The sequence below is a fragment of the Oryzias latipes genome, chromosome 2 (assembly GCF_053564925.1).
Source record: "Oryzias latipes strain Hd-rR chromosome 2, Olatipes_Hd-rR_3.1".
NCBI classification, from domain to species: domain Eukaryota; kingdom Metazoa; phylum Chordata; class Actinopteri; order Beloniformes; family Adrianichthyidae; genus Oryzias; species Oryzias latipes.
Genome location: NC_136238.1, coordinates 46,269,971 through 46,288,354, shown reverse-complemented (window position 1 = coordinate 46,288,354; position 18,384 = coordinate 46,269,971). Strand labels below are relative to the sequence as shown.

The following is an 18,384-nucleotide window of genomic DNA, read 5'->3' as shown; positions in this document are numbered from 1 at the left end:
GGAGGTATTTCAGTTCATTATAAACTGACATAAATGAGTAACGTTCACTGCAAACTGTGCAGAAGGCATGTTCTTTCTAAAACTGGAAATAGCACCAACCTTTTTTATCACCTGAAGCTGAGTCTCCATTTGATAATTCAATAAAAATAACATTTCATTTCCTCATTATAAAGCAACTTTATTGGAGTTTCATTTGTCATTGGTCTTTTTGAGCCAAAATCCTGAAGAAATCAAAACAAAAGGCTTTTCCAACAGAATCAGAACGTTAGCACGTGACCTAAGTTTGTTCACTTTGTGCTAAATGTTGATTTCTTTGACTGTTGTGTTAATAATCTCAACAGTTCTCTGTCGCCCTCTGGTGGTTCATCAGAGAAGCCAAACTTCCACAGAAAGTGAATCAATAAACATGAGCTAATTCTGGATGCAGGTTTGAAAACACAGATGGAAAACAGCATCAATCCAAATATGAGTCAATGTTTCCTTGAATGGAACAATTTCAGGATTTGTTGTCATAAAGTTGTGAGAAACTGTCTTGTAAAGTGTGTGGTGACGGTCCACTGTGGAAAATGACTGTTTGTGGAACATTGAGATGTGCTCAGTGATTTTGCTTTAGGACACTTTGGTTTCATTTCAAACGTTGGTTTCTCCTAAATCTACAAACTCTCTACTAATTTCAGCGGCATGATGTCTCCTAATGTTCTTAATGATTTCATCTGAGAATACGGACAACTCCCAGACCAAAGCTGTTCCTGTCTCCAACAGTCTAGAACAGTTTGTCCTGCAGGAAGTTCCTGATGTTTACTTCTCTGCTGGATTTCCATTTCCAGTGTTTCCACAACTGATGATGTCATCAATCTGATCTTTCAAAACACTTTACTTCCTGGTTTGATTGACAGCAAATGTTCCTAAAGATCTGACCCCCTAAAAGCTCCAATAGCAGCTCAGCAGAAACTCTGATCTTTCTTGATGTGGAGGGGCGGAGCCTGAAGAGGAAGCATCTTTCTGCAGGTGGTGCTGCAGCTTTGGGCATGTTTTCCAACTCTTTAGCTTCTGCTGTTCATGGAGTCGTGTCCCTCTGTTCTTGGAAAGGAGAAACCTGCAGAGAACTTTTCCCATTTCCACTCCCTCCTTTCAGCTGCTGCCCACTGTTCCCCTCTGAATCAGGAGGGAGGGGCTCTCATCTGTTCTGCCCACCCCCATCTAGAAAGACATCAGCACCACCTGAACATTCCAAAGCTCTTTTCCAACCCATTTCTACTGAGAAGGAACCAAACACATGAAGATTAGAACAGCTGGAACAGGATGAGGGGGAAGGCTAAAGATTCAAGTCTGTTTGTGAGTCAAAGACAGAAATCAATAGAAAACACAGAGTTGATTCAAAAGAGCATTTATTAGATCCAAACAGGCTGCAGGAATTTTACAGACAGCTTTCAGTTTGAAGCCTTTGGACACTAAGATGCAGTTCTGTAAACAGCCAGCAGGTATCTCCCTTCTCCCTCTGCTTCCATGCAGTTGGTGTTGTTGCAGCAGCTGCATCAAAGTGATTCTCTGCATCCAGAGGCTGTCATTCCTCACTAAGATCCACTCTGTTCATTCATGTCCTCTGGGGAAAACAGGCTTTATGCTCAGAAAGTTTCTACTAGTTTAGACATTCTACAAAAATGAGGAGATTCAACTGGATTTAGATGAAACTTCTTTAAAACTGCAGCTAAAAATGCTGTCAGCATGAAAAAGAACAGAGTTTTACCCACAAAACACCAAAGAAAAAGGAAGTTCAGTCAGAAAACTGTGGAAAACATCAATCAAAGCAAAACTCTGAGTCTTTCAAACTGCATGAGTCAATATTTGATCATCAACAGAACAGAGATGATAGAAAAATGATTCAACTGAGACTTTTGTTCACTAACTGAGATCAGACGGGATTTCTGCTCCAAAAACTGACTTCAAAGGACCTGAATCCAAACCAGTGAGTCATGTGACCACAGCGTTTGTCCGTGTCTCCACTATGAACATTCTGGTCACATGACCATGTTGGAGGTTTCTGAATGAAACTCTGTGTTTGTTTGTCAATGAGAGTTTCTGGAGAACAGAAATCAAGTGTGAAACATCTGGAACCAGAATCTAGTGATCCAGAGTTCTGGTTCTGTCCCTGTTCCAGAGACAGAACCAGGATCCAACGCCAGACCCACACATAGATCTATGTCATCCAGAAATGTTCTGTCTGATCCATGATTCCCTAAATCCTTGATTGGTCCATCCCAAACTCACATCTGTCCATCAAATGGAGATCAAAGAAGAAAGTGATGATCTAGAAAAGAATCTGTTTGTCTGCAGGTCTGTTTTTCTCCAGATCCTGGAGTTGCTGAACATCTGAATCCAACCCATGTTTCAGATCAATACTCCAAGTAAAGGCCGGTACACACCGGGACGAATATTCGCCAGCGTTTTTCGCCACGTTTTTTGTGTTCACACCCAGGCGATTTTCGCTGACGATGAGCCGAGTGAACATGCAATTTCATTCCCTGACATTAGATGGCGCTTAATGTAAACAGAAATACTCCTGTACACAAGGTGGCGCCGCGCAACTTTACGCTTCTTAAAGTCGCTTTTCACTCAGAAGAAGAGAGCAAGTATTTACGCGCTTGTCAGAATCATACAAAGAAAACATGAATATTTCAAGCACCTGCTGCTCCAACTGGTGCTTGGTTCGGGGATATTTTAGAATGTCCGTCATTATTTCTTCCCGGCAGTGTAGATGCTACTTGGCGTCTATCTTCTTCGCTGGTATGTGTACTCAGCAAGGCAGTTTTGTGTTTGAGCGCCCCGTAGTTGTGTTTTACTGTAACTTCAGAATCTCCAGACACATGTGCAAAAGCGCCATTCTCATTGGTCGAATAGATTTCGACGCGAGGCGTCAAAAAAAAAAAAAAAACGAACCCGAGGCGTTTTTTTTTTTGACGCTTTGACGCGTGGTGTTTTTTCGCGTCAGTGTGCACACTCTCATTGGTGCACACTTTGTATAGTCACGAGGCGTTAAACGTCGGCGAAAATCGCCGGCGAAATTCGATCCGGTGTGAACAGGCCTTTAGAATGAGAAGAGGAAGTGCAGTTCTCCGTCAGTCCACCGGGGGAGCTGCAGCACAATAACTGTCCACTTGATGCTGAGAGAGACAGTGGAGCTGATCTCAGATCAGTTCCTGCTGCAGCTCTGACACTCATCTCCACTTCCTCTGATTCCTCCATCACTCTGCTCTCCACCTCCCAGGAACACCGTCCAGTCACAACATCTCTGCAGACCAGCTGCTGCTGCTGCTCCTCTCTGCTCCTCCAGGAGGAACATCAGACTCTCCGTCTCCACCTGCAGAGAGATAGTGTAGAGCCAGAGATGAAGGAGTGTCTCCTGATCCTGGTCTGTCAGTCAGTGATGCAGCACTGCAGCAGAAAGAGCAGCAGGAGCTTCAGTCCTGTTCAGAGCAGCAGCTTCCTGTCATCTTCACCTGTTGGAGCTTCTGCTGCTCTGATTGGCTGACTGTTGTCCTGAAGCCTGTCATCATTCTCCTCAGAGCTTCACTGAGAAGCTGCAGCTTCACAGGAAACTCTGCATCTTTGCTCTCAGACTAACTTTAGGACCAAACATCTGGAAGCAGCTGGACTGACTCCAACCCTCTACTGACCTCAGAGTCTGCAGTTTGGAGTTTGGACTCTCCACCAGATCCTGGAGCTGCTGAACATCTGAAGACTGAAGGTTGTTCAAACTCAGGACCAGTTCTGTCAGGTGGGACGGGTTGGACTTAAGAGCTGAGACCAGAGCACCACAGCTGGTCTTTGACAAACTGCAGTCACACAAACTGAGTCCAGAACAAAGAGTTGAGTTTAAAGACAAAGTTCCTGTTTTTGATTCTTCACTTCTTCTTAAGAGTTCAGAGCTGAAGAAGATCAGAAAGCTTAGAAAAAGACCAGTTCTGACCAGCAGGACTCTGTCACTGTCTGCTCACAAACATCAGCCGCTGGACTCTCAGCTGCATCTGCTGAAACACAGCATCAGGACTCAGAGTGCATGTGAGCGTGCACGGCTGCTTCTTCTGCACACGCTTTAAAGGAGTCTGTTGGAGCAAAGACACAAAGAAGAGCTGATGGCTGCAAGCAGAACTTTGTGGAGCACAAATGTCAGTTGACAGCTTTGAAACAAGCAGCTCCAGGAAGAAAAGAAGAAGTTCTTCTGCAGATCTTTGAAGAGAACAAGCAGCTGCAGGAAGATGCTGCTGCAGATCAGAATCTGGACATTTCTGCTCACTGTGGGTCAACACAACTTTGTCATCAAATTGATCTGAACACAACTGAAACATGGAGTCTGACCTCAGAGTCTGCAGTCTGCAGTCTGGACTCTGCAGAAAACCACACAGATGAAGAACTCCTGAATCCTGCAGGTTCTTGTTCACGCTCAGGTCCAGTTCTATCAGGTTGGACGGGTTTTTCTTCAGAGCTGAGACCAGAACTTCACAGCTGATCTCTGACAATCTGCAGTTCTCCAACCTGCAATCAGACAGAAAAGTGTGTTCAGGAGCAGTGATGCAGCTGGAGGTCCAGGAACTTGGTCCATTCAGTCAGGTGGGACCCGCCCTGATGACAGACTGACAGATGATATTTTCACTGTTTGCTCATTTCTTTTGGATTTGGACCCAAAAACATGATCATCAATGAAAATTCAATAGATTAGAAATTACTTGAAATGAAGTTCAAACAGACAAGGAATTAAAATGTCATTTATCATCAGGAATTATTATTGACTAAATACCGAATTTCCTCGACCTTAGGGCGCACAGGGTTATAGGATCCGGTCTCAGTTATGGGTGATTTTTCAGTCTTTGACACATACAAAAGGCGCACCGGGTGTTGGGACACGGGCATATTAAAAGATACCAGTAAAACACGCATGCTAGTGTTGAACATTTCCTGCGATGCTGTTTCTGACCGTGGTTGGAAGACACAGAGGAGATACTCTCCTTGGCCGAAGGCAGATCTTCCTTCAGGGTTCACTTCCCCGTTTGGACCCTCAGAGCTTCCAGAGCGAGCAGGTTAATAAAAAAAAACAGTCACTGTTCTTTTGGATGAAACAATTTTTTTATTGGTCCGTAACTGAGTAACACAAATGGAATGTGCACTCACACTCTAACTCGTGCCAAGCGCTCTGCCCCCTCCCCCTTCCTGCACACGCGCAATCGCAGCCACACCGGCTTTAGCACACACACACACTCGGTGTGTGTTGAAAAAAGGCAGTGGGAGAAAAACGTAGTTGATTGTGATTTATTTTTCATTTTTTTAGTCATCAATCAGCATCCAAAAATCCATCAAAATCATCTTCTTCTGTAACTGAAATGAAGACCTGGGCTAAATTTCTAACAAACAGAGCAGCTTCTCTTTCTGGACCGCCAGATGGCAGTTGTTGGGGGGTACTGTCATGGTGCCTTTGTCAGCTATCCTCCCCCTCCCCTCTCTGTTCTGCTCCGGGCGCAACCAGCTGGTTCCACTCACCTCATCAGCAAGCAGCTTACTTAAGGAGATCCAGTTCCAGCAATCAACGCCAGTTCATTGTTTCTCTCACGGTGCATAGTTTGTTGACTCATGTTATTGTCATTGCCTTAGTTCTCCTTGCTAATTCTTCCTCCTCGACTCACCCACAGGAAATCTCACCACGGGTGTTCCTCTGGTCCCTGTCAGCCGTCCTTGCTCCTCGTCCAAGTCACGTATCCAGTTCAAGTCACGCTCTCTGGTTCCTGCTGCCGCATCCTCCGGCCAGCCTCCACAATGCATCAAGAATACTGCCATTCACTAACCAGTTGTGAATTAAACCAATTCTACTTACCTCACGCATCTGAGCTTTCTTCCGGGTTTCAGAATTTGGGTCAGCCTAGCCACACGAGATAATGACAGAACGTACTGGCCAAACTCCTGACCCAGCAGACCCGTAAGGGCTCCATCACGCCATATTCCATCAGGGGACAATGTTAAGCCGCCAAGCTGACGCCCTCACCCAGATATCCTTGGCCAAACAAAGCCTGTTCCGCCGCCTTGACGGTATCACTCAGACACTCATGGAATTAACAGGACAAGCCTCTAATCCTGCAGTTTAACATCTCCGTTAAAAGGCTGTTTTTTTTCCAATCTATTTTGGGTGTTCCATTTATTTATTTTCGGTGGGGGGGGGGGGGGGGGGGCGATGTGCTAGTCCTTAGGGATGTAACACGTCATGCATCCGACTCACAACAGGGGGCACACTCTTGACCTCGTCGTCAGTCATGGTTTACCTACCAGTGGTCCACTGTTGTGGACCTGGCTGTATCTGACAATTACTGTGTGCTTTTTAACATCACTGGTTTTATAAAGCAAGAGACCTCTGTGAGAACGGTGAAGAAACGCTACTTGACTCCTGAACTCCTGGTCGAAAATTTTATTACATCTGTTCGCTCCTACTCTCCACTTGTTTTACCAGTCCCCTGTGATCTACTTGTTGAAAGTTTTAACAGTAAATTAAAATCCAGTCTCGACTCAGTTGCCCCACTGAAATCTAAAAAGATAAGAATCAAACCCATACCCTCTTGGAGAACTGAGGAAATTAAACAATTGAAGAGACGTTGTAGATCTGCTGAAAGACTTTGGAGAAAACACACACTTGTAATAAACTATCAACTATCCCAAAACCAAATAAAAGTATATAATCAAACAGTAAAAACAGACCAGAAATTCATATTTTGCGAATATTTCTGTGAATTAAAATAACCCCAGAGTCCTCTTCACCACAATTTAATCTTTAATCAACTTGAATGTGAACAAAAACACAATGCCAGCCTCCGCCTCATTGTGTGAGGACTTTGCAGACCACTTCAGGAGCAAGATCCATTCTGTCAGATCTAACATTGTAAATGCACCATTTTATGTTGGTTGATGGTAAAAGACAAAGTACAACTCAGTCTTCAATGCTTAATGCACAACGTCATTTTAAAAAAATTTCCATAATATTTGGTAAACAAAGTTTTATACAGTGGGTATTGTCACCAATATCAAACTCATCAGGTCAGCTCTGGTGATTTGATTGTTCTTTTTTCAAGATCTAACTATATGAGAAGAACAGTGCTGTTTAGATCTTCTGTTGCATGGAATCAAGTGTCTGTAAGGACAAGGGTTATTAGTAACAAATATAATTTCAAAAAGATTTTAAAACTAAGATACATGGACTACTTACAATAACCAACAATTTGAATGATTTGCTGTCATGACATGTATTATTGTTGATGTTGTGTTGCTATGTGTTTTGATATGCTGATATAAAAATGAAATTGTTTTAACTTATTTTAACATGTGAAGCTTTTAAGGTAAATATGATGAATTAGTCACTATATTTTGTGAGGAGGAGCCAGTTTAGCTCGTGCTGGTTTGCGGCGCCTTCCGTCCGTGAAACCCGGGTTCGACTCCGGGCTGCTCCCTGTTCCCTTCTCTACCTCTGCCGGTTCCAAGCCCGGTTTGAGAAGGTTGCGTCAGGAAGGGCATCCGGCGTAAAACATTGCCAAATTCACCATGCGACTCGTTCGCTGTGGCGACCCCTGATGGGAGAAGCCGAAAGTGGAAGAAGAGTCACTATATTTTGTGAAATCAGTTTTGGTTTTTGTGAAATTGGTAAAATGTATGTATCTTTTGCGTATGGACCCCAGGAAGACTAGCGACCACTTTGTGGAAGCTAATGTGTCTCCAAATAAATAAACAAATAAACAAATAAATGGACAGAAAAGCCTTTTTATTGGTAATGTTGGCTTGATTTTACCTGAGGAAGCACTGGACAGTTTTGACCTGGTTGAAGCTGCAACACTGGGTCGAGTTTTCTCCCAAGTTTATCCAACGACCTGTTTTTTAGATTCCATCCCATCATCACTTTTTAAATCCTTTTACGGGTCTTTTGAGAGTGAGGTTTTAAATATCATGAACTCCTCTCTACAGACAGGTATTTTTCCTGCTGCCTTTAAAACTGCAGTGATGAAACCGTTACTCAAGAAAACTAATTTAGTCCCTTCAGTTTTTAAGAACTACCTGTGTCCAACTTGCCATTTTTAAGTAAGGTTTTAGAAAAACTTGTTTTTATTCAGCTAAACGAATTTTTCTTACAAAATAACATTTTTGAGATAAACCAGTCTGGTTTTAGAACGAACCACAGTACTGAGACAGCCTTGTTAAAAATCGTTAATGATGCCTTGGATTCAGGTCAGATAATAATACGTTATAAATAATACTTTATCCAAATCAGTGCTTGTATCCCCCACTTTCTCCACCTCTCTTCCTTTTACTCTCTTCCACCCCCCCTTCTCACATTCTTCCCCTCTCCCTCCCCACACACACTAAATGTAACAAATAAATAAAAAATAATAAAACAAAAAGTTTTTTTTTTAAATCTACACTCTGGTTTCTCAAAGTTCTATGACCTCCTTTTGTGATAGTAATACCTGTCCAACACAAAAGGCCTTCAGCTCTAATCTGTTTGCTCAGCTGTTGGACAGACCAAGATAAGAAAAAAGAAATAAATAAATATATAAAAATAAAAGGCTCTAGTTGAAGGCGGAAGTTCTGCTCAGTTTTCCACTTCCGGCAACAGTCTGACCCCTACTTCCGCTACGATACCGGAGAACTTCCACCTTCAACCAGAGCCTTTTAACAGAGATGTTGAAGCCTGCGGAGGATTCGTTCTACGATGTCAACTCATCTTTCAACAGGCACCCAGGTACTATCAATATGATCACAGCAAAATTTAATTAATCGCAAACTCTCTTAGAAATAAAGCACTCCAGTGGGCTCAAGCCTTTTTGGCGTCACACCCCATATCTCATCTCCCGTTTGATCGGTTCATCGGAGAGTTTCCCCTAGTGTTCAACCAACCACAAAAGCAGGAAGAAGCCATCTGATGGTTGCTGAGTCTCAAACAACGTAACCGTTCGGTAAGTGACCACTTGGTTGACTTTCTCATTCTGGCAGTCAAGGCCGGCTGGCCGGACCACACACTCAAAAGTATTTTCTATCAATCATTGAACAAAAATATAAAGGATACCTTACAAGCCCTCAGGAGTACACTCCATGTTGTTGCCCCCCTGAAAACTAAGTTCGTCAGACAAAACCGAGTAGCACCGTGGTTTAACGCTGAAACTCGTTCTCTTAAACAAGAAACCCGTAAGTTGGAAAGAGAATGGTGCCGCTCCGGTTCAGAGCAGTCTCTGAATATCTGGAAACATAGCCTATTAAATTAAAAAAAAGCTCTGCGTAGAGCTAGAAGCCAGTACTATTCAACCTTAATATCAGAGAATGGAAACAATCCAAGATTTCTTTTTAGCACTATTGCTAAATTAACTCGCAGTCAGAGCTCAGTAGAACCACATGTTCCTGTTTCTCTCAGCTCTGATGATTTTCTTACATTTTTCGATAGTAAAATCTCAAATATTAGACATAAGTTAAATCAAGTTATTCCTACTATCAGCCCAGAACAGGCTGAAGCGGTAGAAATGGAGGCATCCATAGAAACCTCTGTAACATTAGACTGCTTCACTACTGTGGATCAAGCGGAAATAACATCAATTATTACGTCCTCCAAATCCTCAACCTGTTTGTTAGACCCAATTCCCACTCTGGAACCTCTCTGGAAACGGGTTAAGTGCCACAGTCTTTTAAATATGCAGTTGTTAAACCTCTTCTGAAAAAGCCCAGTTTGGATCCTAGCATCTTGGCCAACTATAGACCAATATCAAACCTGCCCTTTATTTCTAAAATCCTAGAAAGAGTTGTAGTTAAGCAGCTTTACTGCCACCTACAGGACAACAGCCACTTTGAAGACTTTCAGTCGGGGTTTAGACCCCACCACAGGACGGAAACTGCACTAGTTAGAGTCTCTAATGACTTGTTATTGGCCTCAGAAAAGGGACTACTTTCTATTCTGGTCCTGTTGGACCTCAGTGCAGCCTTTGACACTATCGACCACAGTATTTTACTCCATAGACTAGAGCAGGACATAGGGATCAGAGAATCTGCTCTCCAGTGGTTTAAATCCTATCTGTCTGATAGGTATCAGTTTGTTAATATAAATGGCCATTCCTCTCAGTGCACTCGAGTCAACTATGGAGTCCCACAGGGCTCAGTTTTAGGACCAATCCTGTTTACGCTTTATATGCTACCCCTAGGAAAGATAATCAGGAAACACAGCATTAATTTTCATAGTTATGCCGACGATACGCAGTTAATAATAATAATCCATTTTATTTAAAGCGCCTTTCAAAAAACCCAAGGACACTTTACAAAACAAAGGTTAAAAATAGACATTAAAAGCACAATAAAAATTGCAGATAAAATAAAAAGTGAATCAGGATGGGAAGGTAGAAATGAACAGATAGGTTTTGAGTTTAGATCTGAAAGTACGCAGAGAGTATCTGTTACGGAGGTCAGGAGGGAGGGAATTCCAGAGCAGAGCAGCTGAAGGCTCTGCTTCCCATTGTGACGAGTCGGGCGGGAGGGACAGAGAGCTGAACAGAGGAGGAGGACCGAAGAGAACGAGAGGGGGTTTTGATATGAAGGAGGTCGGAGAGATAAGGAGGAGCCAGTTTATGGAGGGCCTTAAAGGTGAACAGGAGGAGTTTGAATTGGATTCTGGAAGTTATGGGAAGCCAGTGCAGCTGGTGGAGAACTGGAGTGATGTGACTGAAGGAGGGGGTTCTGGAGATGATGCGGGCAGCTGAGTTCTGGACCAGTTGAAGCTTATTGAGGGTTTTTTGTGGGAGACCAAAGAGGAGAGAATTACAATAATCTAAACGGGAAGTGACCAGACTGTGGACCAGGATAGAAGCAGAGGGGACAGTGAGGGAGGGGCGTAGACGATTAATGTTGCGTAGATGGAAATGGGCTGACCGAGTAATGTTATTGATGTGGGACTGGAAAGATAAGGTGCTATCTAGGATGACACCCAGACTCTTTACCTGAGGGGAGGGGGAGACATAGGATGAATCAATGGAAAGAGTTAGACTTGTGGCTTTGGAGAGGGTGGATTTGGAACCTACTAGAAGTAGCTCAGTTTTATCGCTATTTTTTTTTTTTTTTTTTTTTTTTTTTTTTTAACTTGTCCTGTCCAACAGCTAGGCAGACAGTTGAGAGCTGAGGGCCTCTTGTGTTGGACATATTTTATTTTAACAAGAGGGGTTATTCATCTTCAGACAAACCAAAGGTATGTCTGAATAAACCCCTTTTGTAATTGAGGCCAAAATTTATTAATTTCAATCATGTTTGAAAATCTTTGGTGTTGGACCGGACGGAAAAGGAAAGAGGGGAAGAAGAGAGAGGGACGTTAGAGAGAGGGGGGGGTAGGAGGGTGATAATAGGAGGGGAAGGGGGGTAAGACCATGAAGCAGCATAGAGCAGACAGGTTTACTGGTTGTTTATCGTTACGGTACGGTTCAAATGTAGTACAAAAAGGGCGGGGCCTGTTCACACACACAGTTTTATCGCTATTGAGTTTGAGAAGGTTTAAGGTGTACCAGTTTTTTATTTCAGATAGACAGGAGTGGAGAGAGGAGGGTGGAAGAGAGGAGTCAGGTTTACTGGATACATAGAGCTGGGTGTCATCCGCAAAACAGTGGAAATTAACATTAAATTTACGGAAGATATTGCCAAGGGGAAGAAGATAAGTAATGAAAAGAAGAGGACCAAGGACAGAACCTTGGGGGACACCAGAAGAGACAGAGGAAGGCTGAGATTTAAATGATTTAAGATGAATGAATTGGGTGTGGTCAGAGAGGTAGGATTGAAACCAACGGAGGGGGGTGGAGGTAATGCCGAGGGAGGAGAGCCTTTGGAGGAGGATGGAATGAGAAATGGTATCAAAGGCTGCACTCAGGTCAAGGAGGATGAGGATGGTGAGGAGGCCAGAATCAGCTGCAATGAGAAGATCATTGGTGATCTTGAGCAGAGCAGTCTCAGTGCTGTGGGGGGGCGGAAGCCAGACTGAAATGGTTCCAGAAGATTATTATGTTTCAGATGATCATAGAGTTGAGAGGCGACTATTTTCTCTAGAATTTTGGAAATGAAGGGAAGGTTGGAAATTGGACGGAGATTATTGAATATGTTGGGATCTGAACCGGGTTTTTTAGGATGGGTTTTACAGCTGCCGTTTTAAAAAGTGATGGGACAGTACCAGATGAGAGTGAAGAGTGAATAATGGCAGCAATGAGCGGAAGGAGAGATGGGAGGCAGGCTATAACTAAAGATGTTGGGAGGGGATCAAGAGAACAGGTGGTGGGTTTGGATTTAAGGATGAGAGAGGAAATTTCCTCGTGGTCAGGCAATGGAAAGGAGGAAAACATATGATTGAGGGGAAAAGAGTCAGGGATGGGAGGGAGGAGAGAAGAGCTAAGCTGTTGATGGATGACTTGAATTTTCTTGTTAAAGAACGACATGAGGGAGTTACAGGTTTCAATGGAAAAGAAATGGGGAGGGAGAGAGTCAGGGGGGTTGAAAATAGTGTTCATCAGAGAGAAGAGAGTTTTTGAGTTGCCTTTGTTTGTGGAGATGAGTTCAGAAAAATAGTTTGTTTTTGTGGTAGAAACCAGGTCCTTATACTGAGTGATATGTGATTTATAGATTTCTTTGTGAACGGTTAAGCCAGTTCTTTTATAGAGTCGCTCAAGCTGGCGACCTTTGGTTTTCATGAGACGGAGCTCTGGGGTGAACCAGGGAGCAGATTTGGAAAAGGAGACAGGGCGAGTTTTGACTGGAGCAAGATGGTTGAGAGAATCTGAAAGAAGGTTGTTGTAGGAGGAGACGAGTTCATCAGGGTTTGGTGTGTTAGGGATCGGAATATCACGTATGAGTGAGGAAAGTGCGTTCACATTGATATTTTTGACATTACGAAAAGAGATGAGACGGGAGGGTTTAGTGACAGATAGAGTGATGGAGATGTTAAATGACACAAGAAAATGATCGGTTACAAGAATTTCCTCAGCAGAGCAGTTAGTTGGGGTTAATCCAGAGCAGCAGACTAAATCTAAGATATGTCCTTTAGAGTGGGTAGGAGAACTGACGTGCTGGGTGAAGTTAAGGCTGTCTAAACATGAGCTGAAGTCTCTGGTGAGCGGAAGAAGCCTGTTATCAAAGTGAACATTAAAATCACCCATCATTATAACATTGGGTGAGAGGGATGAGTGGTGAGAGAGAAGAGTTCCAAGTTCATTTAAAAAGTCAGAGTTTGTCTTGGGAGGGCGATAAACCACAGCCAGGACAGTTGGGGTGGGGCCAGAAAGCATGCAGGCAATCCATTCCATGGAGCTGAAGGACGGAATCTCAACAGGCAGGACTTTCCACTTCTCGTGATGTAATATCGCGAGACCTCCCCCGCGACCCGTGCAACGTGGTTTGCAAACGTAAACAAAGCCGGGAGGGGTGGAATCGTTGAGTTGTGAGAAGTCATTTGGATGCTGCCAGGTTTCCGTTAAACAGAGAAAGTCAAACTTACGGTCAGAAATTAAGTCCTGCCTCAGTTGACTCTTGCTAGAAAGTGAGCGGATGTTAATGAGACCGAAGTTGACTGTAGCGGTGTTGAGATGAGCGGCGGGACCATCTGTGGCTGCCGGTCTAACCAGGTTAGCCAGAACGCTGTGGTCCACGGTGCGTACAGAGTTTTGATGATGACGACGAGTGGATGACCAGAAGGAGCGGATAGGTTCAGATGAGTCCTTGTTGAAGTGCCGACGTGAACCACGGTGAATGTATCTCCGGCGCGGTGGGAGCGGAGGATCCGTGCAGGTGTTCAGCAGGGGAGCGGGAATATGGAGGCGAAGCCGAAGGAGTTCAAATGACGAATACTGGATAATCCCAGCCAATGGATGATGGGAGAGCCAGAGGAGAATCTAGGTAAGAGTTGACCAGATGAGCAGGTTGGATGACCACATATGTGGTGGTTGTAGGTGGTTGTAGGAGGCCAGACGCCGAAGTGTCAGACGGGGGGCTCCGAGAGGGGGAGGAGGCCGCGGTTAGGAGGAGGCAGTCGGACTTGAATTTGTTTGAGTTTGTTATTTTGTTTGTCAGGGCACGACAACACAATCCAAGTGTCACTTTAACAAGCGTGATATCTTGCCTCAAAACTTGCAGTCCAAAAATCCAGAAAATTAAAGTTAGGTGACGAGGAGTTACCGGTGAGCAGCGGCAACAATCATGCCAGCGTCCACCCAGTTGTATTTATCCATGAAACCTGACCAGAATGACAATTTAGAGAAGCTGAACGCCTGCATCAGTGACATCAAGGCCTGGATGACAATTAATTACCACCTCTTGAACCCAGAAAAAATTATATATCATTATACTAGGTCAAATATGAAATATGAAAGAACATATTTACATTAGTATGTAAATATTAAATATTTACATACTAATGGTACTTTAACTTTAACTGACACTTTCTCCTAAATCAGAGAAAAACAGACAGAACATAGAGAAACAACGTTAGAATGAAACCGGACCTGAGAGTCTCCAGTTTACAGTCTGGATTCTCCAGTCCAGCAGACAGCAGCTTCACTCCTGAATCCTGCAGGTTGTTGTAACTCAGGTCCAGAACTCTGAGTCTGGAGGACTGAGAGCTGAGAACTGAGGAGAGAGCTGCACAGCTTCTCTCTGACAGATTACAGATACTCAGTCTGAAGAAAACAAAGACAGTCAGCAGTTATTGAATCTTTCATGTTTCCATCAGATTCATTTGTTGACTGAAGGTGATTTTCCTGAGAGTTCTTACAGAGCTTTGTTGGAGGCTTTGACCACTGGCAGCAGCCTCAGAAGAGCCTCCTCTGAAGCAGAGTATTTCTGCAGGTCAAACTCTTCCAGATCTTCTTCTGATGACAGTAAGATGAAGGCCAGAGCAGACCACTGAGCAGGAGACAGTTTATCTGTGGAGAGACGTCCTGACCTCAGGAACTGTTGGATCTCCTCCACTAGAGAACCATCATTCAGTTCATTCAGACAGTGGAACAGGTTGATGCTTTTCTCTGCAGACAGATCCTCACTGATCTTCTTCTTGATGAACTGGACTGTTTTCTGATTGGTCTGTGAGCTACTTCCTGTCTGTGTCAGCAGACCTTGTAGGAGACTCTGATTGGTCTGCAGTGAAAGACCCAGGAGGAAGCGGAGGAACAAGTCCAGATGTCCGTTTGGACTCTGTAAGGCCTTCTCCACAGCACTCTGGTAGAACTGGACTGGACTTCTCTGTTCAGGCTGAGAGATCTGTGATTTTTTCTCCTCCATGAGGTTGAGTTTGGAGGTGATGAAGGTCAGGTGGACATGAAGAGCAGCCAGAAACTCCTGAACACTCAGATGGATGAAGCAGAAGACCTTGTCCTGGTACAGGCCTCTCTCCTCTCTAAAGACCTGTGTGAACACTCCTGAGTACACTGAGGCTGCTCTGATATCGATGCCACACTCTGTCAGGTCGGATTCATAGAAGATCAGGTTTCCTTTCTGCAGCTGCTCAAAAGCCAGTTTTCCCAGAGACTCCATCATCTTCTTGCTCTCTGGACTCCAGTGAGGATCTGTCTCAGCTCCTCCATCATACTTGACCTTCTGGACTTTGGCCTGAACCACCAGGAAGTGGATGTACATCTCAGTCAGGCTCTTGGGCAGCTCTCCTCCCTCTCTGCTCTTCAGCAGATCCTCCAGAACTGTAGCAGTGATCCAGCAGAAGACTGGGATGTGGCACATGATGTGGAGGCTTCTGGATCTCTGGATGTGGGAGATGATCCTGCTGGCCTGCTCTTCATCTCTGAACCTCTTCCTGAAGTACTCCTCCTTCTGTGGATCATTGAACCCTCTGACCTCTGTCACCATGTCAACACACTCAGCAGGGATCTGATTGGCTGCTGCAGGTCGTGTGGTTATCCAGAGGAGAGCAGAGGGAAGCAGGTTCCCCCTGATGAGGTTTGTCAGCAGATCAGCCACTGAGGTGGACTTTCTAGGGTCATTCAGGATCCGAGTCTTGTGGAAGTCCAGAGGAAGTCGACTCTCATCCAGACCATCAAAGATGAAGAGGAGCTGGAGGTCTTCAAAGCTGCAGATTCCTGCTTGTTTGGTTTCAGGGAAGAAGTGATGAACAAGTTCCACCAAGCTGAACTTCTCCTCTTTCAGCACATTCAGCTCTCTGAAAGTGAATGGAAATGTGAAGTGGAGGTTCTGGTGGGCTTTGCCTTCAGCCCAGTCCAGAGTGAACTTCTGTGTTAAGACTGTTTTCCCGATGCCAGCCACTCCCTTAGTCATCACGGTTCTGATTGGTTCTGGTCTTCCAGCTGGGAGTTGGAAGAGCTCTTCTTGTCTGATGCTTGTTTCTGCTCTGTCTGCTTTCCTGGATGCTGCTTCAATCTGTCTGACCTCATGTTCTTCATTCAGCTCTCCTCTTCCTCCCTCTGTGATGAAGAGCTCTGTGTAGATCTCATTCAGAAGGGTTGGGCTTCCTGCTTTAGCCATCCCCTCAAACACACACTGGAACTTCTTCTTCAGACCAGATTGGACTTCACGTCTACAAACTGCAACAGTCAAACCTGAATGAAGACAACAAACAGTAAATCAAGTCTCTGCAGCCCTGAAGGATGAGGGTTTGAATCCCTGTGGTTCCATGTGTTCAGACATCAGGAAATCTGAAACCTTCAGAGAAATCCTCTTACTGCTCTGCAGTCCATCAGCCAGCTCCTCCTGCTTCATTCTCCTCAGGAAGGTCACTGTGATCTTCATCAGTGACTCTCTGCTGCTCCTCTGCTCTTCATCTTCATCCTCCCGCTCCTCCTCTTCTTCCCTGTGACTCAGAAGCTTCTGGATCTTCTTCAGCTCCTTCTTGACAAAAGTGACAATGTCGTCCTCCAGCAGCTGCAACAGAATTCCAGATGAATGAGCCAATCAGAGTGAAGTCATGGAGCCAAACATCAGCTCCATGTTGGACACACTGACAGTCCACTGGTGTCCAAAGTGCAGCATGGAGACGACTGTGGACAGAATGATGGGAAAGTAGTTGTTGTTCATGTACAGACCAGAAAGATGGAGTCCAGCTGTGTTTGATGCTGCTGGACAGACGGACCACTGGGAGTCTCTGAGCTCTGCTGGTCCAGTCTGTGGAGAATCAGCAACAATCAGATCCTACTGGACCCACTGGTGTCCTGCAGACACTCAGTAGAATCTACTAGATCTATTCTGTGTTTGTGGAGAAGCTTCAACACTCACTGCTGCACACATGAAGATAGAAATGTCTGTGAGAAAGAATGTTTACAACATACAGCTCACCTCTCTGGACCAGAAGATGATTTAAATTCAATAGGAAGACCCTTTGACCGGTCACTCCTGAAGGAAACACAGCTGGGTTCAGATTCAGATCCAGTTCTGAGTCTCTGATGGATCCTGATAGAAAAAAACTTGTTTAGTTAGAAGTGAGTTTCTGTCATGATGGTGTTTGATGAGTTCTTTTGGATTTGGATCATTTCAGATAACAAATGAATCGTGAATGCTGTTGTTTTCAGAACAGCAATGATTCCAACATTCATTCTGACTCACAGATGAATCAGAGTTACAGTCAACTGGATTATTGATTCTTACTTACTTGACAACAAGTAAGGATGAATAATGTCATTCTCACTGGAGTACCGATCAAACCTCAGGCAAAGCTAAATGCAGCTGGAGCTAGCATTGCTAATTCTAATAGTGCTAGCAGTCCTGAAACGGAGAGCGGTGGAGAGTCTCTGGAACACCAAGTAGAATCATTTCTCACGTCTAAAGAGATTTCCCTGGATCTAAACACCATGGAGACCTGCCACCTGCTCCCCAGGAGAAAGGAGACGGATAAACCAGCGATCCTCATCAGGTTTGTGAATCAAAAACACAAACTAGCTCTGATGAATCAGCGTAAAAATCTCAAAGGATCGGCTGCTTATCTGAACGACCATCTGACCAGAAGGAATGCGTAAATCTCCAAACATGCACGGCTTCTCAGGAAGCGTAAGCAGATTGAGAACACTTGGGTTAAGGGCTGCAGGATTTACGTCAAACCACTCGGTCCACCGGACCGGGCCAAGGTTTTGGTTGTGAACACCATGAAGGACTTTGAGAAGTGTCTGATCACGGACGTCTGAAACAACATGCAGTAATAAATCAAAGAGCCAAATAACTTCAAGAAATATGACACGTGGATTCATCACTTTCTCCATAAGTCTGATGTAACCTGATTAACAGCAGAGTTCTGACCTGCAGACAACTTGACCTCAACTTTCACCGCCGCTGATATCAGCTGAAGAAGGATATGGACCTGAATCTAATGTCTGCAGACATAACATGGAAGAGAACTATTAACTC

At 44.3% G+C, this 18,384-nt stretch overlaps 1 protein-coding gene across 5 annotated transcripts in view; it reads right to left on the bottom strand.

The window, feature by feature from the left end:
- Positions 1 to 1,371: 1,371 nt before the first annotated feature.
- The window catches only part of LOC144988999 (NLR family CARD domain-containing protein 3-like), a 292,143-nt gene continuing 275,130 nt past the window's right edge, over positions 1,372 to 18,384 (bottom strand). For 3 of the 5 annotated variants that reach the window (XM_078940599.1, XM_078940596.1, XM_078940609.1), the window contains 8 exons: positions 17,323 to 17,436; positions 17,073 to 17,151; positions 16,713 to 16,911; positions 14,798 to 16,589; positions 14,529 to 14,702; positions 4,357 to 4,533; positions 3,675 to 3,848; positions 1,372 to 3,358 (listed from right to left, as the gene is read on the bottom strand). In XM_078940599.1, the coding sequence (XP_078796725.1) occupies positions 3,340 to 3,358; positions 3,675 to 3,848; positions 4,357 to 4,533; positions 14,529 to 14,702; positions 14,798 to 16,589; positions 16,713 to 16,911; positions 17,073 to 17,151; positions 17,323 to 17,436 (2,728 nt within the window). In that variant the 3' untranslated portion in view covers positions 1,372 to 3,339. The remainder of the gene's footprint in view (positions 3,359 to 3,674; positions 3,849 to 4,356; positions 4,534 to 14,528; positions 14,703 to 14,797; positions 16,590 to 16,712; positions 16,912 to 17,072; positions 17,152 to 17,322; positions 17,437 to 18,384) is intronic. The other 2 variants (XM_078940588.1, XM_078940589.1) reach the window with 1 other exon arrangement.